This window comes from Mandrillus leucophaeus, unplaced genomic scaffold, assembly GCF_000951045.1.
Source record: "Mandrillus leucophaeus isolate KB7577 unplaced genomic scaffold, Mleu.le_1.0 Scaffold434, whole genome shotgun sequence".
Classification (NCBI taxonomy): Eukaryota; Metazoa; Chordata; class Mammalia; order Primates; family Cercopithecidae; genus Mandrillus; species Mandrillus leucophaeus.
This window is the reverse complement of record NW_012104632.1, coordinates 492768-520366: the sequence shown is the minus strand read 5'-3', so window position 1 is coordinate 520366 and position 27599 is coordinate 492768. Positions and strand designations below refer to the sequence as shown.

General features: G+C 39.7%; 1 protein-coding gene across 4 annotated transcripts in view; it reads left to right on the top strand.

Annotated features, from left to right (window-relative positions):
- The window catches only part of PCCA (propionyl CoA carboxylase, alpha polypeptide), a 461774-nt gene that overhangs the window by 122778 nt on the left and 311397 nt on the right, over positions 1 to 27599 (top strand). For all 4 annotated transcript variants that reach the window (XM_011993783.1, XM_011993782.1, XM_011993781.1 and 1 more), the window contains 2 exons: positions 1644 to 1775; positions 23068 to 23104. In XM_011993783.1, coding sequence (XP_011849173.1) covers positions 1644 to 1775; positions 23068 to 23104 — 169 coding nt within the window. The remainder of the gene's footprint in view (positions 1 to 1643; positions 1776 to 23067; positions 23105 to 27599) is intronic.

Below are 27599 nucleotides of genomic sequence, written 5' to 3'. Positions count from 1 at the left end.
ATTTTTAATTCCATCCTGTATTTGATGCCTTTAAAAATCTGTAGTTTGGCTGAGCGCAGTGGCTCATGCCTGTAATCCTAGCACTTTGGAAGGCCGAGGTGGGCACATCATGAGGTCAAGAGGTTGAGATCATCCTGGCCAATATGGTAAAACCCCGTCTCTACTAAAAGTATAAAAATTAGCTGGACGTGGTGGCGTGTGCCTGTAGTCCCAGCTACTTGGGAGGCTGAGGCAGGAGAATCGCTTGAACCCCGGAGATGGAGGTTGCAGTGAGCCAAGATTGTGCCATTGCACTCCAGCCTGAGACAGAGTGAGACTCTGTCTCAAAAAAGATAAAATCTGTATTTCAGGCTGGACTTGTCTGATCACTTCTATACCTCTCTATCTGCCTCCTTAACATGAGTACTTGACTATTGTGAGGCACCTCAGCTTAGCGTGTGCAAAGTTGGAGTCATCATCTCACCTCCTAAATATTTATCTCCTTGTATATTCCTTGTGTTTATTCCTTGTTCAACTTCCACTTGCTGCTCAGGATGGGGTTAATCCTCCTGGTCACGATGGCCAGGAGAGCACTCCAAGCACCAGGCTACTCAGCTGCCCTGGTCACCAGGAGAATGAACCTTTTTTCCCAAGTCAGGATTCTTTGCAGGTAGCAATGCTAACGTGGAATGAACATGTGACATAAAAGTGATATATAAATATGCGATTTATTGTTTATACCAACTCTGACAAAGGTCGTAGGGCAATCAGCAGTTAGGCGCCTTCCTCGAGGAAGGCCTGCATGTAGGTCTACTTTTTCCCATTTTATATTTACCTTCAGTTCTTTATGAAATGACTTCATCCTTTATCTCAGCAAACACCCCCATTACTTTTCTAGACCATGCCCTGTGGTGGAGCTAATGGCATCATATTTTGTTTTGTCTCTAGATCTATTTAAGTCATTAGCATTTTTTTTATTAGAGTGGCGTGAACAGAGAGGTAGATCCATTGTCAAGGTACTCAGTGTGGTTTGTGCAGAGTGGTTTTGATTGAAACTGGAACTCTACCCAGTTAAATTACCGCTGGATTCTTGACTCATCTTTTGTAGTCACAAGGATGTAAACATATTGTACTTTTTTTTAATCTGTTTCTCTGAGGTGTCAGTGATCTGTTCACGTTTCCTGGAAATTATTGATATCCTGTTATCTTCATCCATGTTATCTCCTATGTTTAGCTCAGAGCCTGGCGCAGAGTTGGTATTCAGTAAATATGGATATTTGTGTTATACTAGGCACTATGCTGCAGTCTGTTGAAAACACAGAGATTTATAAGGTGTTTAGGGGTGACCTTACTGGCTAGATTAGGTGGCGTAGGACGTTATATACAAATACAGTGTCATAGAGTGGCTTTTCGGAGGTGCGCTGTTTATACCGAGCAGGAGTTCTTCAGTGCTGTCCGTTGTTTTCATTTGACTTTGTTGCATGCATCTATCCACACATGTACTGTATGCAATATAGTATTTTAATGTGTTGGCTCAAAAACTGTTGTTCTGCAGGAAAAATAGTCAGAAAATACACATATGGGCTTTTCTTTTTATAAATTGTGACTCCACATCATGCTCTGTAATGTTCTTGTTATAAATTCTGACTTGTTTTTCTCCACAGGCAGCAGAAGATGTCATTTTCATTGGACCTGACACACATGCCATTCAAGCCATGGGTGACAAGATTGAAAGCAAATTATTAGCTAAGAAAGCAGAGGTTAATACAATCCCTGGCTTTGATGGAGTAGTCAAGGTGAGAAGCTATTTTAACTTTTATTGTATATGTCTTTAAGCATTTTGTCAAAAGTATAAGATAAAATGTAACTATTGCTTTTTTGGGATATATTTATACACACACACACATATATATACACACACATACATACATGTATGTATGTTTAAAAAATCAGTGTTTTTACATTTATTTATTTATTTATTTATTTATTTATTTATTTATTTGAGGTGGAGGCTTGCTCTTGTCACCCAGGATGGAGTGCAATGATGCAATCTCGGTTCACTGCAACCTCCACCTCCAGGGTTCAAGTGATTCTCCTGCTTCAACCTCCGGAGTAGCTGGGATTGCAGGCACCTGCCACCATGCCCAGCTAATTTTTGTATTTTTAGTAGAGACAGGGTTTCACCATGTTGGCCAGGCTGGTCTTGAACTCCTGACCCCAGGTGATCTGCCTGCCTCGTCCTCCCGGGTGCTGGGATTACAGGTGTGAGCCACCACATCTGGCCAAAAATCAGTGTTTTTAACTGGATTATTTTATTATTTTTAGAGATGGGGGTCTCACTCTTCTGCCTAGGCTGGAGTGCAGTGGTGCAATCATAGCTCACTGTAACCTTGAACTCCTTGGCTCAAATGATCCTCTCGCCATGACTCAAGAATCCCTCCTTCTTTAGCCTCCCAAGTGGCTAGTACTGCAGGCACACACCACCACACCTGACTAATTATTTTTATTTTGTAGAGATGAGGGTCTCACTGTGTTGCCCAGGCTGGTCTCAAACTCCTGGGCTGAAGTGATTCTCCCGCCTTGGCCTTCTGAAGTATTGGGATTACAGGTGTGAGCCATTGCGCCTGGCCAACTTGTATTATTTTAAATAGCATAAGTTTGAGTGAGAAACCGTTTGAGCATTGTATTCAGTGATTCAGCAGTGACTCAGACTTTCATAGGAAAAAGCTTGGTGATCAAAAATTGTATTGTCAGATCTCTGGATTGCATTTAATAGTGGTATGTGTTTCATGTGTTAAATATTATGAGTTTCTCTATATATCTTTATCTTGAGCTTCTCTCCATGTGTATAATATGTAAGTTAGAATCATGTTTCTGTGAAAGTGGTATAGCTATAGGTAACTGTATATTGCAAACATTTAGTAAGAGCCTTCTGCAACTGAAGGCTTCTGAGGGAGAAATGCAGAAATTGAAGTATGCAATTTCCCCTTTTCCCATAAAAAATTATTCTATTTTTTTCTGGTTAGAGGAGAGTCCTCATGTAGAGTTTTAACCTTGTGATTTGAGTTAGCCTGCAGGAACTCTTCATTTCAGCATTTCTTGTTGTTACTTTTGGCATTCTGTGTTGGGCTGTTCTTCATTGTGCAAGATCATTTCATGCATTAGAGGACAATTAGAAAACTTGGCCCCTGGTTAATAAATATCCTCAGCTTCTTGCCCATATTTACCTGTATTTACTTTTATCTACGTTTATCCATGTCACTTCTTCCCCCTTGGTACAAGGAGGAGGTGTTCCACATCCTCTGGAAAGCCAGTTTCTCCTCCTATTTTCCAAATGTATTCTTTATAGCCTTCACAGACTATGGTTTTACTGATTATCTTTTCTTTCTTCTGTGTCTTAAAATTCTCATCTTTTAGCTCCTTTCTGTTATCATTGCTATTAAAAATGCTCAGTGAACAAATGTATTGTTCACTCAGTTGTGTGGGAAGGATGTGGTGATGAGACACACGTGATCTGCGCGTCATAGTGCTCACAGTTTAGTGGGAAAGAAACAAGCATTTCTTCCATTCATAAAGCACCATCACCCCTCTCACTCCACAGCTAGTTGCCACCTTCTTTCTCTCTTCCCTTTCAGTGCCAAAGCTCTTAGAATTGCCCTTCCTCACTTTCATTTCTGTATCTTTCACTTTATCTTTAAATTTGCCGTCTAGCTTCTTTCCTCATTCCTACTGAATTTCTCTTGCAAAGCTACCAGCAACCTCTTCCCTTTGTTAAATCCAGTATATAAGCTTGAATTCTGATCTTAGATCAATCTCTGAGCAGCATTTGAGTCTCTTGGTCAGTCCATACTTCCCTCTAGATATTCACTTCTGGCACATTACTCAGTTCTAGTTTTTGTGTTTTTTGGCTTGTTTGAATGCCCCTTCTTAGATTCCTCCCGATTGTTCTTCCTATCTTTGTTCCTTAAATGGGGGTTTTTATTCTGGATCCTGAGTAGGACATTTCCTCTTTTTATTGTGCTAACTTGCCCTGGGCAATCTTACTTTTTTTCATAGCATTAATTGCCACCTTTTCTTTTTTATTTTATTATTATTATTATTATTATTTGAGACACGGTCTTGTTCTGTTACCCAGGCTAGAGTGCGGTGGCACAGTCACGGCTCACTGCAACCTCAACCTCCTGGGCTCAAGTGCTCCTCCCTCCCACGTCAGCTGCTTGAATAGGTGGGACTATAGATGTGTGCCACCACACCTGCCTACTGTTTATATTTTGTAGAGATGGGGGTTTCACTGTGTTGCCCAGACTGGTCTCAAACTCCTGGGCTCGAGCAGTCCTTCTCCTTGGCCTCCCGAAGTGCTGGGATTACAGATGTGAGCCACTGCGCGCAGCCCTTCTGTATACTCTAAATCATCTCTAGATTACTTATAATACCTAATACAATGTAAATGCTATGTAAATAGTTGTCCCACTGTGTTTTAAAATTTGCAGTAGTTTTATTTTTCCTTCTTTCCTTCCTTCCTTCTTTCCTTTCTTCCTTTCTTTTTTTTTTTTTTTTTCCCCTGAGTATTTTCCATCTGTGGTTGGTTTAATCTGTGGATACAGAACCCAAGGATATAGAGGGCCAAGTGCATGTTTAGCAGACCATCTAAGGAAGTGGCAGGACACGTCTTGTTGCTATCCTGGAGAAGAGCAAAGCATATTAGGCAGAAAGAATAACAAGTGCAAGATTGTTGGTTGAGATTGAAGTGTACCTGATACTGAATAACCACCAAGGAAGCATGTGATTGGAATCATCAAGAGAGAGACAATTTAGAGATAAGGAAAAAAAAAAAGATAATGGTATAGTAGGGAGCTTAGATTTTTAGGGCCTTAAAGGCCATTTTAGTATTAGGTAAATGCCTCCTTCCTACACTGGAGTGCAAGCTTCTGATGGCAGGGATGCTGCTCTCTTTATTACTGTATCACGTGCGCATGGTGCCTAGCATATTGTCAGTGCTTAGTCAGTGCTCACTAAGTATTTGTTGAATAAATAATATTCTAGGAGGTACATTTTATACATAATACCTATTTAATACACATTGTCTGCCATTTAGTACATATTGATTAGTCACATTTATTAAATACCAAAAGAAACCAAAAACCAAGAGAAAAAAATAGAAGACAATAGAAATGGATCCACATATGCTTTAGATATTGGAATTGGCTGAGATAACTACGATTTATATGTTAAAGAAATCCGAGGAAAATATGGAGAAAATAGATAACTATATAAAGAATTTCATCCAGGCGCGGTGGCTCACGCCTGTAATCCCAGCACTTTGAGAGGCCGAGGTGGGCGGGTCACCTGAGGTCAGGAGTTCGAGATCAGCCTGGTCAACATGGCAAAACCTTGTCTCTACTGAAAATACAAAAATTATTCGAGTGTTGTGGCGGGTGCCTGTAATCCCAGCTACTCGGGAGGCTGAGGCCTGAGAATCGCTTGAACCTGGGAGGTGGAGGTTGCAGTGAGCCAAGATCACACCATTGCACTCCAGCCTGGGCAAGAAGAGTAGAAGTCTATCTCAAAAAAAAAAAAAGAAAAGAAAAGAATTTCACAAGAGAATTTGAGTCTATTTTAAAAATTAAATACAAGACTGGGCACAGTGGCTTATGCCTTTAATCCCAGCACTTTGGGAGGCCGAGGCGGGTGGATCATGAGGTCAGGAGTTCAAGACCAGCCTGGCCAGCATGATGAAACCCCGTCTCTACTAAAAATACAAAAATTAGCCAGGCATGGTAGTGCGTGCCTGTAATCCCAGCCACTCGGGAGGCTGAGTAGGAGAATCGCTTGACCCCAGGAGGTGGAGGTTGCAGTGAGCCAAGATCGTGCCACTGCACTCCAGCCTGGGTGACAGAGTGAGACTCTGTCTCAAAAAAAAAAAGAAATTATTTCACTGCAAATATGTGAAAATAAGGACTTTAGATAGACTTAACATTGGACTCAACCAAGCAAAATATAAATACAGTATCCATGTTATAGCATGTATCAGGTTTTTTTCCTTTTTCTGTGGCTGAGTGATACTCTATTGTGTGAGTATACCACTTTAAAAAAATCCACCTGAGGTCAGGAGTTCGAGACCAGCCTGGCGAACATGGCGAAACCCCGTCTCTACTAGAAATACAAAAAAATTAACCGGGCATGGTGACAGGTGCCTATAATCTCAGCTACTCGGGAGGCTAAGGCAGGAGAATCGCTAGAACCCTGGGGGCAGAGGTTGCAGTGAGCTGAGTTGGCGCCACTGCACTCCAGCCTAGGCAACAGAATAAGACTCTGTCAAAAAAAAAAAAAAAAAAAAAAATCCATTCACTGATTGAAAGACATTTGGGTTACAGTTTCACCATTGCAATTAGTATTGCTACAAACATTTGTATGCAAGTATTAGCTTATATCTTTGTTTGTTTGTTTTGAGATGGAGTTTCACTCTTGTTGCCCAGGCTGGAGTGCAGTGGCGTGATCTTGACTCACTGCAACCTCTGCCAAGTTCAAGTGATTCTCCTGCCTCAGCCTCCCAAGTAGCTGGAATTAGAGGCACCCACCACCATGTCTATGTCTGGCTAATTTTTTTTTTTGTATTTAGTAGAGACAGGGTTTCACCATGTTAGTCAGGCTGGTCTCAAACTCCTGACCTCAGGTTATCCACCCACCTTGGCCTCCCAAAGTGCTGAGATTACTGTGCCACTGCGCCCAGCCATATGTCTGTTTTTAAGTTATTTGGGGTATGTATCCAGGAGTGGAATTCCTGGGTCATGTGGTAATTCTATGTTTATCTTTTTGAGGAACTGTCAGGCATCCAAACATTTATCTACTCCCTTCCTCTTGTATAATCCACTCCTCTTCAATTTGAGTAGAACCTGTGAATTGCTTCTCTAATTAATAGAATATGGCAAAGGTGATATCATGTTACTCCCTTAATTAGGTTGCATTATATGGCAAAAGTGATGGGATGTCACTGCATTCAATTACATTATGTGGCAAAGTGGTTGGGTGTCACTCCTGTGATTATGTTTCATTATGTAATACTTGATCTTAACAGACTAGAGAACAAGATTCGTTTTACTGGCTTGATAAAGTAAGCAGCCATATTGGGGAAGCCTGCTTGGCAGTGGATAGTGGGCAGATTCTAAGGATCTATGTGAGGGCAATCTCTACCCAAGAGCCAGCAAAAGGCTGGAGTCCTTCCTCACGCAGCTACAAGGACATAATTCTGCCAACTACCTGAATGAGCTTGGCAGCAAATTTCTCCCCATTTGAGTCTCCAGTGACAATGTAGCCTGGTTCACTCCCTGATTGCAGCCTTGCAAACCCCTGAGCAGTGTATGATGAAATTATTATTATTATTTCCTTATGAGGTCTTTTCCTCTTTACCTTTTTGTTTTAGACATTTGTGTAGGGGTTTGGATGTGTCATTATGAACCTTGATCTACTCAGCCTGAATATTTCTACCAGTATAATTATATATTTTTTTGACAAGGAATCTTGCCTTTTTTGTATCTTCAATTTGTACTTGATTTATTCACAAGAATACTAATGCGTCACTGTCCAAATTATTTCTGGCTTGATGATGAATGGTGGAGTCCTCAAGGGTTCAAGGACGAGACCATCAGGAGAGCATTTGATACGGAAATTCTGTTTACATAGGAGATTTTTCCTTATGAAATTAATGGATGTAGTGTCTCATAGGAAGGGAATGTTTCTTGGCTAAAGGTCCAAAGGTGACCGTTGTGTGCTGGGACGTGGGAAATGCGACAGTTATGATCGATATCTATCAACCAAGTAGTTTGTTGATTCTGAGGGAGAGCTTGTGGAACAATGGCAGGAATTAAGGTAAATATTGTGCCACCCATATCAATAAATTTTTTACTTGTTTCTCCACTAATAATTAGTGAAAATTCTTCTTGTGAGTTGAAGAGTAAAAGGAGAAATGGGTGCTTGATTTGCTGTTAGAATGTTGCCTACTATCATTTTTTTTCCCCTATTCTCTTGAATAAAACAACAATTATTTTTCCATTGTAATTTCTTCTTACAATGTCTCAGTGTCTTTATCAAAAGACTGGTGTTTAATTTTTGGAGTGGGAGCATCTAGTTTTATCTTCAAGGGTGTCATCTTATTCTGGGTCTTATACTGCCTTTGTTTTCAGGCTCTTTTGAAATGTGTAATATGGAGTTATGTTGTTTGACTGTGGTGCCTTCCCAGCCAATTTTTGCTTGTTTATAACATTTTCTGTTTCTGGCCTAAGGCTGCTCACAAGAAGTAAGGAAGGAGCTGGGGTCACAATTACTTAAGGGCTTACTCCTGAATGCTAACTGAAGGTAGTAAGAACCCACCCTGGAAGTCTCCGAGGGGCTTATCCTTCCTCTGCCAGCACAACTGGATTAGAGTTACCTGTTTTCACAGGAAAGATTTTGGTGGTAGCCTTCAAAAGACCTTGTCCAATATCTACAGTTTCTTTTTTTTCTTTTTTCTTTTTTTTTTTTTTTGAGACGGAGTCTCTTTCTGTCACCTAGGCTGGAGTGCAGTGGTGCAGTCTTGGCTCACTGCAGCCTCTACCTCCCGGGTTGAAGTGGTTCTCCTGCCCCAGCCTCCCAAGTAGCTGGGACCACAGGTGTGCACCACCATGCCTGGCTACTTTTTTTTTTGTATTTCTAGTAGAGACTGTGTTTCACCATGTTGGCCAGGTCTTGAACTCCTGACCTCAAGTGATCCACCTGCCTTGGCCTCCCAAAGTGTTGGGATTACAGGCGTGTGCCACTGCACCCAGTCATTCAGTTTTTCTAAACCCCACTAGCTTTCTGTGCATTTAGGGTCTGAAGTCACTCTCAGGATATTTCTCGTTTCCCCTTTCTAATAGGTCTTCCTATTTCCCTCTCCCTGTTCCCCACTTTGTAACTATCCTTGGTGAAATGATGCCATTTAGAAAGAGAAGACAGTGAATTTGCATTACATATTTAATGCATTTAAAGAGCAGAAGTCTGACTCTGAGAGACCACAGACTTAGTCTGAGCCAAACTCATGGGAGTCTCCTAATGGCATATTGAATATGTTTGTGCACCTCATGAATTGGGCTCACAACCTAATGGTTGGCCATCTCTAACTGCAAACCTGACAGTGCCTTGTCGGTTTAAGATTTGGAAAGACTCTATCTCCTAGGCCCAGACTTCCGTGGACAAAGCAAGTCAAGACGGAGGAAAATACTCAAGGTTCCCAGGTAGATTGTGTTCTATTGGGATGGTGATCTGATGAAACCTTCTAAACTCACTGGCTTCTAGAGTCAGCATGAAGATGGGCTTATGAAACCTATGCCTGTCTTCTTTCAGGTGAACTTTGACTTGTGGACTTAGAACAAAAAATGTTGAGGACATTATGTTAGTAGTATGGGAGGCTTCTTCCAATATTAAACATTTTCAGATGTGATCAGAAATTCAGCGGGTCTGTATTCCTACAGTTCTTGAAAAGGAAATTGGAGCTCTACCCAGTGTGAGACTCATCTCACCATTGTGGTTGGGGAGACCCCCGAGGGGGCCGCTCAGTGGGCCTCAGAGAAGCATGCAGATGCCAAGTCTAGGATCTTGAACTGTGGCTTTTAGTGGGCCTCGAGCGTGTCTCTGTGGGTAATACACGTGGTTTTGCTTGTTTAACAGGTTATTTTGATTATCTTCTTAGGAGGCTGCATCTGAATTTGCAGCCTCTGTTCTAGTAAATTTGGAAAATATGGAAAGGTAGAAAGGAGAAAAGAAATCTCATCTTTCCAGTTTTTTTTCTTGTATGCATTAGATGATTTGTAACATCCTATTACACTCTCAAATAATGATTGATTCTTTGTCTGCACTAATGATTGTTTCTGAATTTGTGATGCCACAACTGAACCTGCAGGTTATAGTTTTCAGATAAGCATTTAAAAATAATTTTAAAGGAATGTTCTTTTGTTACCCTGGGAAATATATTTTTTTTTTGAGATGGAGTCTCTCCCTGGAGTGCAGTGGTGCGATCTCAGCTCACTGCAACTTCTGCGTGCCGGGTTCAAGCAATTCTCCTGCCTCAGCCTCCCGAGTAAGTGGGATTACAGGCATGCACCACCATGTCCAGCTAATTTTTCATTTCATTTCATTTCAGAGATGGGGTTTCACCATGTTGGCCAGGCTGGTTTCAACCTCCTGACCTCAAGTGATCCACCTGCCTCGGCCCCCAGAGTGCTAGGATTGTAGGTGTCCAGGTGTGAGCCACTGCGCCTGGCGGAAATAATTTTTTTGAGACAGACTGTCACTCTGTTGCCCTGGCTGGAGTACAGTGGCACAGTCTCGGCTGACTCCATCCCTGCCCCCCTGGGTTCAAGTGATTCTCGTGCCTCCATCTCCGGAGTAGCTGGGATTACGGACATGCGCCACCATACCCGGCTAATTTTTGTATTTTTAGTAATTAGTAATTTTTTAGTAATTTTTGTATTTTTAGTAGAGATAAGGTTTCACCATGTTGGCCAGGCTGGTCTTGAACTCCTGAGCTTGGGTGATCCGCCCTCCTCAGCCTCCCAAAGTGCTGGGATTAGACGTGTGAGCCACCATGCCCGACCGGAAATAATTTTTAATACTAATTTTATTTTTAGTTTGGTTTTATTTCTGATACAAGAGGCTGTACATATTTTTCTTTTAAATTTGGCTATTAGTTTAGGTTTCTGGTATAGTGACTGCACATTCACTTGGAGCTACACTGTTCACATTTACTACTTTAGAGTCATTGAGTATAAGATTACTTTTGAGGATATCTATGCAGGTAGAAGTTTGCTGATGGAAATTAATAGTACCGAATTTCGGAATATCTTGTGTTTTTAGCAACTGTGTTAGCAACAGTTTTTCATTGGCAGAGTGCATATGCCAATTATAGGTAATTCTATCTTTTAAAAAATGTTTAGTGTTTTTAAAATTAGTCTACAGTATTTTTAAGACTAAATTATTTTCCTTGGTGACTATAGGCTACTTTTTTTGCCCAAGTAGTTTCCACCAGTTATGATGCAATTTTAGTTTGTTACATTTCTCTTTCAAACCTCTGTTCCTTTCTTATTTGAACATTTAGGATGTTACATGGAGACAGTTTACCCATACTCCTTTAAAGCATTGTGTGCAGTACTTCAGTGGTCTTCTGTAACTGTTTTCTTTATGGCTTATTAATCTGTCCTTGAATCATCCTTTTCCTTAGAGAGAAATTAATGTTTTAAAATGTAATTCTGAAGTAATCATTTGGTTTCAAGTATTTCCCTTTAACAAATTTCGTTTTATGCAACATTTCATTACCTTGATCTCAGGAACTTGAGAGCAGAGTGAAAGGCATGCACATAAAGATACTGGAGACAGGAATTGGGATCCCAGCTCTTTTTTTTTTTTTTTTTAAGGCAATGAATAACATGCCACAGATCCTGATTTCAAAGAGCTTAAAGCCTTCTTCGGGAGGACTGCAAGTATTCAGGCAATTGACTACGTTTTGATAATGCTAAGCTCGAGGTGCAGGGGCCCATGTAGGATGGGCATGTAACCTAGTTTTAGGGTATCATTGCAGATTTTCCAATGGAAATGATAGCTAAGTAAAACCTGAAATCTGAGTAGTAGTGAGTTAGCTGAAAAGTGAGATTGATGATGGACACAGCTCTAATGTCAGTGAAAACATCTTATTGCAAAAGCCTGGAGGTGAGAGACAGTGAGAACTCTGGAAAACTGCAGATTTGTGGTATGAGGGGCAGCCGTTAGAAAGGGAGCTAGAGAGAAAGTTAGGATCCAGATATGTATGGGCTTTAATGTGATGCAACTTATTTCTTGTGGTTTTGGGAGCCTCTGAATAATTTCATGCAGAAGAGTTAACATGACAGAATTGTGGCATTAGAAAACTCATTTTGGTTTGTTGTGTGGAAAATAGATTGGAGCAGAGCAAAACTTGAAGTTGGTAGACAAATTAGGATCTTCTTCTAATCCAGGATAGAAATGGCGGACCCCTAAAATAAAGTATTGTATGCAACAAAGTAGATGGTGTTGAGGAAGATGGTGTAAATGGAATCCATGGGATTATGTGATCTGTTCAACGTCAGGTATGAAGCGGAGGGAAGGATCATTGATGATTATTTTACTACATTTGGTTGTAATACCTATCAGCACACCAGTTTCGGAAGAAATTCATTTAATGTTTTGTAGTTCTAATTGTTCGTTAAGAGGAAATAGGCCGGGCGCGGTGGCTCACACCTGTAATCCCAGTACTTTGGGAGGCCGAGGTGGGCGGATTACGGGGTGAGGAGATCGAGACCATCCTGGCTAACACAGTGAAACCCCATCTCTACTAAAAATACAAAAAAAATTAGCCGGGCGTGGTGGCGGGCGCTTGTAGTCCCAGCTACTCAGGAGGCTGAGGCAGAAGGGAGAATGGCTTGAACCCAGGAGGCGGAGCTTGCAGTGAGCTGAGATTGCGCCACTTCTCTCCAGCCTGGGTGACAGAGCGAGACTCCATCTGAAAAAAAAAAAAAAAAAAAAAGAGAGGAAATAGTAATACCCATTTACACCACAGAACAGAGTATGGTCATGTATTTGAATGAGTTTTGTAAATTAGGCAGTGTAGATTTAAAATAGTAATTTTTTTTAATCACCTAATTAGCCAGATTTTAAAAACTGTACTCTTGCTTTAGCAGAAGGAGGCAAATAACTAAAAAAGCTAGTGTGAAGGAACTCATTTCAAAAAGACCCTCAAAACAAAAACCAAAAATTGGAGACAAGCTGTGTCTTAGCAGTTAGAAAGTGTAACATTAAACATTAGTGTATTTGTCCCTGCTAAACCGAGAATAACTTATTTTCCTCATGAAGTCTCAAAGGCTTTATATTTTGGAAAAAAGGACTCAATTGTTTTTACTATGCTGTTTTTACAATGATAGAAAAGTGTACTAAATTTTAGAAAGCTTTTTTTTTTTTGAGATGGAGGGTGTCAGTCACCCAGGCTGGAGTGCAGTGGTGCGATCTTGGCTCACTGAAAACCACCACCTTCTGGTTTCAGGTGATTCTTGTGCCTCAGCCTCTCAAGTAGCTGGGTTTACAGGTGTGGGACACCACATCCGTCTAATTTTTGTGTTTTTAGTAGAGACAGGGTTTTGCCATGTTGCCCAGGCTGGTCTGGAACTCCTGGCCTCAAGTGATCCGCCCCCGACGGCCTCCCAAAGTGCTGGAATTGCAGACATGAGCCACTGTGCCTGGCTGAAAGATTTGAAAGTATATTAAAACAGAAAGAATTTTCTGCCTCACTTTGAGTTAACTGGATTATGTGGAAGCCAGAAAGCCATTCCTGAGCCCAGGATTGTTAAAAAGTTTCTACTTTACTTTATATATGAATGCAGAATAGTTTGAGGACAGCTTTTAGGGTACAGCTATAGCTCTTACCTATAGTGTCTTGAAACAAATTTTTTTTTTTTTTTTTTTTTTTTTTTTAAATAAACAGTCACTGATTCCCTTCTAGAACCAGCTGAGGAAAGTAAACTCCTAAGTGGTTTTCATATGAGTGGGTAGCAGGATTCTCATCCACAGAGTAGAAAATTAAGGATCGGTAAGTAGGCAGTAGCAAGTGAGAAAGATGTCTGAATCATGAATGGCGGTCGGTGTTGACACTAATACCACTATAAAAATGTATGGGTGTTTAGCATCTGGGAAGAATGATTGGAGTTTGCCTGTCTTTGTTGTGGTGTTTTCTGCGCTTCCCTGTGTTTTGCCCTGTTCACCAGCAATACCAAGTTGGTAGATCGTCTGATCCAGTGCATTATGAGAGAGGAAGTACATGTTTTTTCTAGTATTGGAGTGCCAGGATTAGTTCTTTGTTATCTACGTTCAGAAGATGAGTAATGACACGGGATATAACAACTAAGGCCAGGCAGGGAAGGTACCAACATGGTAGTTTGGGGTGGCAGGCTGCCCATTTTCTCACAATTACCTTAATTGAGTACCTGCTGTGGGCCAGGTATTGTTTTGATGTGTTTCAGCCTTGACTAATTTCATCTTCTTAATAACTATCTATGAGATAGATATTGTTACTATGTCTATGTATAGTATGTCTATGTCATAGTATCTATCTATGAGATAGATACTGTTACTATGTCCATTTTACAGATGAGGAAACCAAATACCAGAGAGGCACTCTAATAACTCAGTCATAGTCACAGAAGCAGTATTGGAGCCCAAGCCTTCCGGCATAGCGCCTGTGCTCTTTTTCTTTTTGAGACGAAGTCTTGCTCTGTCGCCCATACTGGGGTACACTGTCACTGTCTTGCCTCACTGCAGCTCTGCCTCCTGAGTAGCTGGGGTTACAGGCATGCGCCACCACGCCTGGCTAATTTTTTTGTTTTCTTAGTAGAGACAGGGTTTCACCATATTGGCCAGGCCGGTCTTGAATTCCTGACCTCAGGTGATCCGCCCACCTCTGCCTCCCAAAGTGCTGGGATTACAGGCATGAGCCGTCGTGCCAGGCCAACGCCTGAGCTTTTAACTACTAGGCTTGGTTGTCCCGCAGGCCATATTCTAGGTATTAACAAGTAAATGCTTGCAGAAAAGGCAACAGATTTTTGTTAGCTCTTTTCACATTTTTTCTGGTTGGTTTTTCCTACTATTTAGTTGGTTTTTGTAGCATCGTCCACACTACTATTATAGTCACAGTAAAACAGGACTTTTTACTGTTATTATTCTTGGGTTGAATAATAGAGCCCACTTAATATGAGTTGTTTTGTAATAGAGGAATAAGAGGAATAAAAGAAGTGGGTACTGGTTCGCTTGGTTTCTTTCCCTTTTCTCCATTTCTTAAGCTGTTCTTTTGGCATTATATTCCTAGTACTTTCCTGTAACTCTTCCCCATCGGTGCTCAAAAGGATTAAGTAGCTTCAGAACCTGAGTGTGCCTTCCCTTAGGACAAGCTGGGATTACAGAAAGAATGGACTACGGGGATGTTTATCACTTAGAAGAATAGAATAAAGTGATATCATTGGACTCTTCTTTTTTTCCTACCTCCTGATTGGAAACCATCAGGAATACGATCATCTGAGCATTTTTGCTGACATATTTTTAATTTTTGTGTGTGCTTTTCTTTGTTTTCTCAATTGTATTACTTGTGATATGAAAATAAAACTATTCTAAACACTCAAATGAAAATTTTTAAGGGAAAATGAATAGCATCAAATTTGTTTTATCACTTCTGCTGAAAGTTTTATATTTGACTTCCCCCCCGCCCCCAGACAGGGTCTTGCTTTGTCACCCAGGCTGGAGTGCAGTGGTGCCATCTCAGCTCACTGCAACTTCTGCCTCCCAGGTTCAATCAGTTCCCCTGCCTCAGCCCCCAGAGTAGCTGGGATTACAGACGCGTGCCATCACGCCTGCTAATTTTTGTATTTTTAGTAAAGATGGGGTTTCACCGTGTTGGCCAGGCTGGTCTCCAACTCCTGACCTCGTGATCTGCCTGCCTTGGCCTCCCAAAGTATTGGGATTACAGGCGTGAGCCACCACACCTGGCATATTTGACTTTTCTTCCACTTTGGGGACGATTATTATGTAATGTGTCAGAAATTTTCTTTTAATAAATTATAGGATATTATTGAACATTTTGTTAACAGAATGTATTGTTCTAAGCTCTTTCATATTTTCATGTATTGTGTGTCATGTAATTTATAGATGTGAGAGCTGTCTTAAGAATATTCTAAAGAGTGTTAAGCATAATCAACTCCACTTTTTCTTCAAATATTACCAATGTGCATTTGTGAAGAGATAATGTTGTTTTGTTTAAAATATAATTATTTTATATAAATAAAGAACAAAGGCTGGGCGCGGTGGCTTACGCCTGTAATCCTAGCACTTTGTGGGGCTGAGGTGGTGGGAGGATCACTTGAGGTCAGGAGTTCAAAACCAGCCTGCCAACATAGTGAAACCCTGTCTCTACTAAAAATACAAAAAAAAATTAGTCATGCGTGGTGTTGGGCAACCTGTAGTCCCAGCTACTTGGGAGGCTGAGGCAGAAGAATCGTTTGAACCCAGGAGGTGGAGGTTGCAATGGGCGGAGATCGCTCCATTGCACTCCAGCCTGGGCCACACAGCAAGACTCTCTCTCTGTCTCAAAAAAAAAAAAAAAAAAAAAAAAAGCAAAAAGTATGTTTAGTAAAATAAAGTTTAACCTTTTACATTTTTATGAAATAAAGTTTGATATCTGTACATTGAAATGAGCTGCTTTCTATTGTTTTGTATTATAACTTAAACTTGTGGCTTTTCAATTTGAAAACTTACTGCCATGTAGAATTTGATTTTTTTCCCTAATGCAACACTTTACTTAAAAATTATGGAGTAGAACTATATTTTTTAGAAGAGCAGGTTTTCTGAAACCTAAAATTCAAACTCTGGAAGTTACATGATGTGGTGGAAGAAGTGCTGCACTGAGAATTCCAAGAATATTGGGCTTGGTTTTGCCCAATGCCAACAGTATTTCATTGAGTGCACCTTGTTTTAAACTGAAGCAAAACCGAAATGTAAAAAGTAAAGTAGAGGTTCCTCTTCAAAGACTTTCCTTTACATCAGATTGGGAATAAATAGTAACTTCTCTTAGAAGCAAAATTTATTCAAAGGCCTGTGCTAACATTCTTAAATATCTGCTAGCTGTAATAAAGCAAACAATGTACTTTATGTTCTTAGCTCCCACAATGTAGCCTAAATATTTGCCTTAGCATGCTTATACTGGTCCAAGCAAGCATTAAGTCATAGCCTGTTCCTCTTCCTTATTTGAAGGTGTTTTTACCTTTCTTAGCATTCCACAAGATACTTCCTCCTTCCTTTGTTCTCCTCTGCCTTTGCCTCTTTTAAAAAGTGCTACGTTGCTAGCCAATCAGGACAAATACATAATGTGAGGTCCCGTTCCAGCCAATGGAAACCAGACACAGCAGTGGGGTGGACGCCTCAGGTTAAAAATGATCCTGTCTCCATTGTTCAGTGTACTCTCCTGGCAGAACTGCTGGCAAGTGTACCCTTTCTGCAGAAAGTACAAATGACCTTGCTGGGGAAATTAAATTTATGTTCAAATGCTTTTTCTTTACGGCACCAGGGAACAAGCATTTCTAACCGAAGTCTATCTGGTTCTTGAGTCCCTGCCCTGAACTCCTGCCTTTGGATGTCAGTTAACTCACTTATAAAACTGCTGCTCTGGAGATAGATAGTTCTGTTGGCATTTATGAGATTGTGTCTTATCCTAACAGACTTACTTTTATAGAAGCTGATGCAGATAGTTGTTTATTCATGGAAGAAGGAATGTGTTGATTGCGTGAATTTGCTGAACTCTGGGAATTTAGTAGAGAGTAAGACAGCTAGTTGTTGCCCTCATGAAGGTTAAGTGTGACAAGGGCTGTCATAATTGCAGGTTGTGGTGTATGTGATCACACAGTGATGATACCTAGCCAAGTGTGGGAGGACTGGAAAGGAACCCTAAAGAAAGTGGCAGGCTGGGCGAGGTGGCTCATGGCTGTAATCCCAGCACTTTGGGAGGCCGAGGTGGGTGGATCACCTGAGGTCAGGAGTTCGAGATCAGTCTGTCCAAAACGGTGAAATCCTGTCTCTACTTAAAATACAAAAATTAGCCGGGTGTGGTGGTCTGCGTCTGTAGTCCCATCTACTTAGGAGGCTAAGGCAAGAGAATTACTTGAACTCAGGAGGCAAAGGTTGCAGTGAGCGGAGATCGTGCCGCTGCATTCCAGTCTGGGTGACAGAGACTCTATCTCAAAAAAAAAAAAAAAAAAAAAAAAAAAAGAACGTGGCATTAGCTGAAATTGGAAGCATGCCACCCTGAACTCTGGGAGGAAATGGTTATTTTCCTCTCACCCAGACTGCTGCCTCCCAGCCTGACTCTTAGATCCCTCTTGCCTCTCAAACTGTTCATTTGTTCGTTCATTCATTCAGTTATTCTTCCAACACTATTGATTGAATAACGACTGTGCCAGGCTCTGTGCTCGGGATTTTAAATACCTAACTTGAAACAGCTGGACAGGGGTTTCTGTGTTTATGGAGCTTACATTTTAACGGGCTAGGGAGTTGCAGAGGGTGGACAGTGCACAAGATAAGTAAGCAGATGCTATGCCAGAATTCTGCAGCCTGCAACCAGAGTGAGTCCTTCATTTCCTGACTCTGAGGCTGCAGTTCAGTCTCTTTCATGTGACTGTGAGGCCCTGCTTACCCCCAGCCTCTCTCTTCAGGTCCCAGACACTCTGTTTTTCACTACGCTTGTATTTCTTAGGTCTCCTTTCAGTCACCACGCCCGAGAAAATTTTCAGGAATCTATTTTTGGATTAGAGATCCCCTGTTGTCACATGCCCTCTTTACAACTTATACATAACATGCACCACGTAATCATTCCTTAGCTGCTGTGTGGCTGTATTTAAGGTTTGTCTTTTCTACCAGCCTGTAAATTACCTGTTGGCTAAGATGATGCCTTTCTTGTTCTGTCCTGTGTCTTCAGGGCCCAGAATTGGGCCTATTGTAATAAGAGCTGGTTTAGTGAAAGGAGGTAAAAGGGGAGAGAGTTCCTGGCTGAGCCTGGCTGAACTGAGAAGGCCGTGCAAGGCAGAGGAGCCTGCCTGGGCCTTGGATGGCAGGGTAAGGTGCAAAATGAACAGGGGTGGGGCTGAGACTCATGCTTAGGCAGACAGGATCAAGTATTGAAACCAGCCTAGGGAGTTCAACCTTGGTTTTGAGGCTATGGGATGTCATGAAAAGCTTAAATGGATTTTGGGGACTCCTAGTTTGTTTTGATAACATTAAATATGTTCTCAAAATCATTAACAATTTGAAAAACAACTTCAGACATGGCTGGCTTAATTTTTAAACTATGAAAATATGAAGTATGTAATTATGATTCTTATGGTGAAAAAGTTCAACATGTACGTAAGAGCATACAATTTTAATTTCCCTTTTCCTACTACTTTTAATCCTACTTTTTAAATTTAATTTTTTTTTTTTTTTTAAATATAGACAAGGTCTTGCAGTGTTGCTCAGGTTGATACAGAACTCCTGGGCTCAAGCGATCTTCCTGCCTGAGCCTCCTGAGTAGCTGGGATTATAGGCCTGAGTTACCATTCCTGGCTGTCTATCCTACTTTTGATCAGTAACTTGGTTTTGGTAGCTGTCCAAAGCATAAACTTTCCTGTGCATTCAAATGTGTATTTCTGTCTTAATGTAGGTAAGGTCATACTCTATGTACTCCAACTTGCTACCCCCGCCCCCCAGTATATACTTTTTATTTTGCTTATTTTTACAGTGTAAGCGTTACTCTCTTAAAACTTAATTATCATTCATCATTGCGTTGTATAGAACCAAGGCATCTCGGACCACGTACCAAATCCTGTAAGGCCTGTCCAGAACAGGGCCATGCTGTCCATGCTCCTTATGTTGTGCTTTGCTGCTTCTTCCTTACTGCGTTTCAACTTTAGCTGACTGATATTCTTTCCCTATTAAATTGCTTCCTCATCTAGGATTTTTGTATATGCAGTTCCCTCTGTCTAGTAACTTTTCTGCCTGATCTTTTCATGGTAGCTAGGTGTTTGTGTGTGTGTGTGTGTGTGTGTGTGTGTGTGTGTGTGTGTGTGGTTTTAGAGACAGGGTCTCACTTTATTTCCCAGGCAGGAGTACAGTGGTGCCATCATGGCTCACTACAGCCCTGACCTCCTGGGCTCATGTAATCCTCCTGCCTCAGCCTCCCAAGTAGCTGGGACTACAGGTCCCACTACCACACCCAGTAATTTTTGTATTTTTTGTAGAGATAGGGATCTTGCCATGTTACCCAGGCTAGTCTCAAACTCCTACCCTCAAGTGATCCTCCCATCTTGGCCTCCCAAAGTGCTGGGATTACAGGTGTGAGCCACTGTGCTTGGCCTGGCTAGATGTCTTTATCCTTAGGTTTAAAATTTCATTCCAGAAGGGCCTTTCTGAGCAGCCTCTCTGAAACAAGTTCTCCCTAGTATTCTTGCCTCAATACTCTTTGTTTCTGTGTAACATTTATTTTGGTTATCAATTGATTTGTTTATTTTCTGTTTCTCTCATTAGTTTGTAATAAGCTCCGTGAGGGCAGAAAATGTATTTCGTGTAGTGTTGCTGGGCAGATAGTTATTGAATTAATGTATAAGTGGTTGAATAAGAACATATAGATCAACTGCATTCTTTCTAAAGGCTAATATTTCATCTTACGGATGTACTAGTCCCTTATTGAAGGCTTATTAAATTGTTTTTCAGAATTTTTTTCTTATTAAAACACCACCAACAAATTCAAAATAATGAATTTCTTTGAATGTCTGTGTCCATGCATGTGGGTATGTCTGTAGGATGACTTCCCAGGAGTAAAATTTCAGAACAAAAGATAACATGTCCTCAAACTTTTGATAGATACTGGCAATTTCTTTTAAAAAAGATTATACCATTTTCTACGATACCGGTAATATCAGAAGTGTTTAACTTTGTCATCCTGGCCATTATCAGACTTTAATTTGCTGGATGAAAAGTGAGATCTCATTGTTTTAATTTGTGTTTCTGTGATTATGACCAAGGCTGAGGATAGATATTTTCCTTTGAGAAGTGTTTTTATGTGAAGAGCTTTTAGTTTCATCTTTGGCCCAGTTTTTGGTGATGATTGTTGGTCCTTTTTTAGTTGATTCAGAGTTTGATTAAAATTTTTTTAAACTTATGATGTTATAGGCAACTTTTACAGTGATGTCACTTAGTGTCATTGAATTTGGAGCTATATAGGGCTTTTTTTTTTTATCTCTTCAAAAGTAATTTTGTAGAGCCTGATAATGAAACTTTGTTCTGAAAGACCATATTGGAGCTGAATGTATAATATTTAGTAGTTTATTACTGAACCAGTAATAGAGCTTTTAATGTCCAGTGCATAATAGACCCTCAGTAAAGAATTTTTGGATGAATGAGTGACAAGTGAAAAGTTAATTTTTAAGGCAGCTTGATTTTATTTGAAAGTTCATTTAGTAGAATTTGATTTTCATAGTAAGAAAACTTAAGCATGCTGTTAAGTTGCAAGATAAGATTGCTTTGTGGCATTCTACAGAAGTATTGGATTTGTGGCAGTGGAATTTTTAGTTTGCCGTGTCAGATACAGATATGGCTTTATATATCCACACACAGCTATAACATGTATATACAAATAAGTGACAACATATGACTGATGAATTTTTGAATTCCCTTTTAAAATTTGCCTGTTCTCTCAAGTGATGAACTTTTTAGATAGCAGTTTATTTTCTCTCATCACGTTGGAAAGAAATGTTAAAAGTTTTCTTCCAGGTTTATTATAATCGAGTCTTCATCAGCCATCACTCTTCCTGTATTTTGTTCAAGAGGCACTAATTGTTCACATTTGGCAGGTTTAACACTTCCTGACAGAGAGGCTATTAAGGGGAAGTATTCTCCAATAACTGTCACTGGCTGGAACAAAGAACCTTCCAACTCAATGTGTGGAAACCACTAACATTCTTAAATGACCCTTTTCATGGATTTTCATCCCTTTAAGCTAAAATTTGGAGAATGTAGGGTCAGCGAAAACAGCAAGGTGTAATAAAGCAGTAAACCTTGATTTTGGAAGGCATAGGGTGGGAGGTATAGATTTATCTCTGACTTGAAAACAATTGTTATTTGGAAAATCTCATTAGCAGATGTGACTGCTTGGAGTAAAAAAAAAAAAAAAACAAAAAACAACTTAAAACTGATGTCGCTTTCAGGACCGCTTTGAACTTAACAAGCACCTATTTGTGGAGCAGACTGGCTAATGAAAGGAAATTAAATTTTTCTGACAACTTCCCCTGCCAACCTCCTTATTCAGGAGATGTTATTAGGTACTGAAGACCTTTGAGGAAGATTTTTTTTTATTAGACATAAGTGAACCAGTTATAAACATCCCCTTTTTCCCCCCTTTCTTGGAGGATTCTGACATGGTTGCTCTACATTTTAAATGTATTAGTTTAAAAGCTTAAAAAACACTGGGCTTCACTTTAGCGTTTCAGTCATTTTCTAAAAATTCAGTCACACTTACCAGCTGTGGTTTCAAAACAATATTGTCAGTTGTTGTGATAGTTTAGTTTGTGTCACTGAATTACACACACACACACACACACACGCGCGCGCGAAGGAGGCTTAGATTTCAACATTATCTTTATTGTTATTTGGGGAAATGATTCAGCAGTGTCCTGTGTTGGATGTGTTAGGTGAGGGTTAATGATCAGTGAGATTACTTAGATTCAAGGGAAGTTTTTGTCTTTTCAGCTTCTTAGAGGTAGAAGTGGCATTGGTTAATATTCAGCAATAACTAATCCTTAAATGGATAAACTCTTACCCTTTACTGTCTAGGGAAGCATTTTCTTTCTTTTGCTTTTTGGAGTTTTTTTCTCCAATAGTTGGTTCATTGAAATTAAAGTTTTAATTTATGTAACAAGATACAATTGTAGAGGTAAAATATGTACCTGGTAAAAAGACGAAAGAAACAATAGAACAGAAAAGGTAATGCAGATTGCCAAAGGGATTTTTTGGAACAATTTATAATTCCTGTAGGTACTGGAAATTGACTTTTATATTTCTGGAAAATCGATCAACTGCTCCCAAACAATAGAGAATCAACTCCCCCTGCTGACAGAATCTAGGAAAACATGACGCATAATATTGGACAGAAACAAGCTGGCTGCGGACAAGCTTTAATGACCTGATTTATGATTCAGTATTGATTGTAAACATCTAAATTCTGCCATTAAATTCCGGCAACTGCACCAAATCATTGGCAATTCTGGTAGTGCTTCCTGCCAGCTCATTTCAACTGCTTTGAGTTTCTTAATATAATAATGATGAGGTAGAATTTACATTCCACTTATGGTATTAATTTTACATTTCTCTGAATGAAAAGGGTTAGAAGGTTGTAAAATTGAACATTAAATGAATCGGAGGAGACAGTAGTGCAATATATGACTGCCCTAAAGACATTGTGCAATGCCTCATGGGATTAATGTTGAGTCTCATTTCCTGCTTTTACAGGATGCAGAAGAAGCTGTCAGAATTGCAAGGGAAATTGGTAAGTCCTTAAATTAACTTTGGTAGGGTTTCTGTGTCTTTCAGCAGATATGGTTGAGTCAACAGGTAATAAGTAATTCCCATAGAGCAAATAATACTTTAATAGTTTTAGATTTTGATTACTTGTTGCTCTGGAAGAATTTATCAGTTGAATTACCAAATTCTATTATTAAAGGAGACTTTAAAGAGTAATTTGACCTTAGCTATACATAGCTCTTTTGTAAGATGAAATCACAGGCTAATTCAAAGAAGGAATTGTCTTAAGAATTCTAAAGATTGGATATAAGTTTAATGTCAATTTATATGTACATAGTTGAATGTGGTTTGTTAAAATTAAGAACATTTGGATTAAAATGAAGATACATATTTGATATAGTTCTTTAAGTTTTTGCCTTTTTCTAAGATGTTAGGTATCAACTTAATCTTGCTAAACAGGAAAGATAAAATAGATGTGGGAAATTAGAACTGAACGTTCGGAATTGGAATAAAAGGTAGACTGGAGGAGTTTTTAATGGCTGTTTTACAGGTACTTGTATTTGGGGCAGTGTTTCCCAGCTTTTTAATTTCTTTTCTTTTCTTTTTTTTTTTTTTTTTAAGATGGAGTTTTGCTCTTGATGCCCAGGCTGGAGTGCAATGGCGCGATCTTGGCGCACTGCAACCTCCACCTCCCGGGTTCAAGTGATTCTCCTGCCTCAGCCTCCCTAGTAGCTGGGATTACAGGTGCCCGCCATCACGCCCAGCTAATTTTTTGTATTTTTAGTAGAGATGGGGTTTCACTATGTTGGCCAGGCTGGTCTTGAACTCCTGACCGCAGGCGATCCACCTGCCTCAGCCTCCCAAAGTGCTGGGATTACAGGTGTGAGCCGCCGCGCCCGGCTCGCAACTTTTTAATTTTAAAAATATTCTTGGCGGTCATGAGAACTATTTTTGGTATCTGCTAATTGAGAAAATGTTTAAGGGCATGCTATTATCATGGATTAACAATATTGTTAAATAACTTTGCAGGTTTAATAATCAAATCAGTAATTGTATATATTTGACAGAAATGTGTACGGAAATGAGAGAAATTAGGCAATGCTTGTAGTCAGGGATCCCAGCATCTTCTCAGCATTCCTACACTCCTCAGTCCAAGCATCTCATCGTGCCACACAAACATTTCTGTAGGCCTGTTTTCTCATTAAGATTATTTAGATCTATTTTCTGCCTCTAGAGAGCATTTGATTTGGCAAAGTTCATATAGTTGTGATATGTAGAAATATCTTATTGGTCTGGAAGTGATCACTTGTACTAATAAGCGTGTTCTTTGCAAATGGGACAGTCTAACTTAGCAGGTCTTTAGTGACCTGAAAAGCAGTTTGGCTTGTTGCATCCTTGTTTATAGTTGGTTCTGTCTAAATTGTTTGGGCTTTGCTCATCATTAAGTGTGTTTTGTTGTTTGCTTTGCAAAAATCTATCTTATTGATATAGGTCCTGGATTTAAGACCAGACCATAGAAAATCTTATTTTAATCTGACCACCTCATCTCTTCGTTATTTTTTTTCAGAATCATTAATGTTTCACAAAGCATTTCAGTACTTCATAGGAACATTTGCTCGACTGCTAAATAAATTGGACTATATGTAACTGATTCTGTGGTTTCTTTATTGAGAAAAATCAAAAGTTTCTGTCCATGGTTTGAAATCACTGGTGTTCCTCATTGCCTAAGAGGCATGTAATATACCTACTGACTTTTGAGGACAGTTTTCTAAAATAGTTTAATTTCATCCTGTCAGACATCTTTACATTTAAAAAGCCCTTTTTCTAGTTCTAGGTTAGACGTTATTATCAACCTCAATGGATATAATAATACTGTTTTTATTATAATAGTATCTGTGTAAAAAAGGACAATATTTAGAGAAATTTGGGGACATAAAGGGATTAGACGAAAATCTACAGTTACACTGCAGTGCCACATTTTGAATGGTGAGTCTTGGACTCGCAAGCATTCCCTTTGTGTAAATGGCAGGCCGTGGATTGCTTTGCTTGCTTTCATGCCTTTTCTTCCACTTTTTTTTTTTTTTGAGACAGAGTTTTCATTCTTGTTTCCCAGGCTGGAGTGCAGTGGCTCAATCTCTGCTCACTGCCACCCCCGCCTCCTGGGTTCAGTGATTCTCCTGCCTTTGCCTCCTGAGTAGCTGGGATTACAGGCACACACCACAATGCCAGCTAAGTTTTTTTGTATTTTTAGTAGAGATGGGGTTTCACCATACTGGCCAGGCTGGTCTCAAACTCCTGACCTTAGATGATCTGCCCACCTCAGCCTCCCAAAGTGCCAGGATTACAGGCATGAGCCAACGCACGTGGCCATCTTCCGCTTTTGTTATAACCTGTGACCTTTAAGAGAACCAGTTCATCACGATGGGCCTCTCTCTAACCAGTTCTCATCACTTTGCTTTCCTCCCTCAATATTTTAATGCTGTGCTTTACCTCCTTTTCATTTTTTAAGTTTTTTCCTACTGAGGTTACCTAATCTAAGTCTCTTTTCTTTGCACTTGGGCACATCCTTTGACTCCTTTCTCTTTCCTACTCTTTCCTATCTTTCTTCTTCTTCTTCTTTTTTTTTTTTTTTGAGATGGAGTTTCGCTCTGTTGCCCAGGCTGGAGTGCAGTGGCCGTCTCTCAGCTCACTGCAAGCTCCGCCTCCGGGGTTTACTCCATTCTCCTGCCTCAGCCTCCCAAGTAACTGGGACTACAGGCGCCCGCCACCTCGCCCGGCTATTTTTTTTTTTTTGTATTTCTTAGTAGAAATGGGGTTTCACCGTGTTACCCAGGATGGTCTCGATCTCCTGACCTCGTGATCTGCCCGTCTCGGCCTCCCAAAGTGCAGGGATTACAGGCTTGAGCCACCGCGCCCAGCCTCTTTCCTATCTTTCTTCTAATTCTTCCCCAATTGCTCTCTCTCACTTGTGAAATAAATGATAGCAATCATGGCTATTAAGTATAAGAGTACTGGTGTTTTGCTTATACTGAAAGAAAGGGAAACTATAAAATTTGAGGTAAAATACACCATAAAGAACTAGAGTCATCAGCTCTTACAAAGCTTTGGAATTTCCCTGAAAATTTCTTCTGAATCACCTCAGAAGCCTTGCATAAAATCTTTTCCTTGAAGTGCTACTTTCTAAAATAAATTAAATTATGTTTTATTAAAGTCTATTGGCTTTCTATGTTGTTTGATATTTTGTAAGTTTTTTACTACTGATTTTATTGAGATATATCACATTTTAACTATGATTATCATTCCATGTGAAAATGTGTTCCTAGTTCTAAATAACTGAATTATAATCAAACCTTTGAACCTATCCGTTTGTAAGTTGTTGATTGTCCATGTGTTATACCTATTCATAGAGTTCTCACTTTTAATTCTTTCTGTGTTATGTGGTGAAAATGAAATTCATCCTGTTTTACGTGATTTCCTTCTCTCTCATGTCTTTGCTTTTCTTCTGGAACCATGAATCTATGCTGCCAAAGTATGAAACTCACTGTATTGAGCATTGATGAATTAAGTGTCTTTTACGTAATGGTAACTCCAGTTTATGGAGCATTTCTTCCTTAGGCCAGGCATTTTGGAAATTTTGTTTCTAATGCTAATTCTTGAGTTTAATTATTTTTGTTTGCATTTAAGGAAACTAATAATTAGGCAGGTAAATAATTTGCTCAAGGTCACAGAACTATTGAGTGGTGGACCCTGGTTTAAATTTAGGTTTATTTGGCTCCAAAGACCACAGATTTTTTATTATACTTTGTCTAAACTAGTGAGATTACAGGATGGCAGCTAAAATTTGAGCAACTACTTAGTGTAAAATGCTGTAAGGTACCTAAGTGTGTTATATGTGGAATTAAAGAAGCAGACAGTCTCCTATCCTTGATGAGGTGAGAGACAGTTAAGACTTAATATGTTACTTGTATGTATTTGTTTTTTGGACTACCTGGTTTCCCTCATTCTTATTCCTGATTTTTTCCTTTGACCTATCTAAGTTGAAAGATACAGAGCTATTGATCCTCAGTTTGTCTTTAACCTCAGTGATAGACAACAGTAATCTGTGAGCTTGATTTCCATTGAAGTTTGATCCTTTTACTGGACTAAAGGTCCTTAATACAATCAAGTCAAAATTGATTCTTGAAAGGAAAATAAATTGTGAATCTAAAACCTGTCCTTTAATAACTTCCAGATTATTCAGATTCTTTTCCTTTGTTTGTCTTTTTTACAGTCACAAATCATGTCCAATTTAAACAAAAACATTTTTTTTTTTTTTTTTAATCCTCAAGTCTACCATACTACAAAGCTACTTCTCCCAGAATTTCCACATCTCAATAAATGTCACCCCTTTCAGTCAGGCCAAAACTCAGAGTCTTTCCTGGATGCCTCTTTTCCTCATCATCCTATTGTAAATACATCAATAGATATTGTCAGTTCATCTTATATACTCTGTCTTCATTACCACCACTCTCCTCCAAACT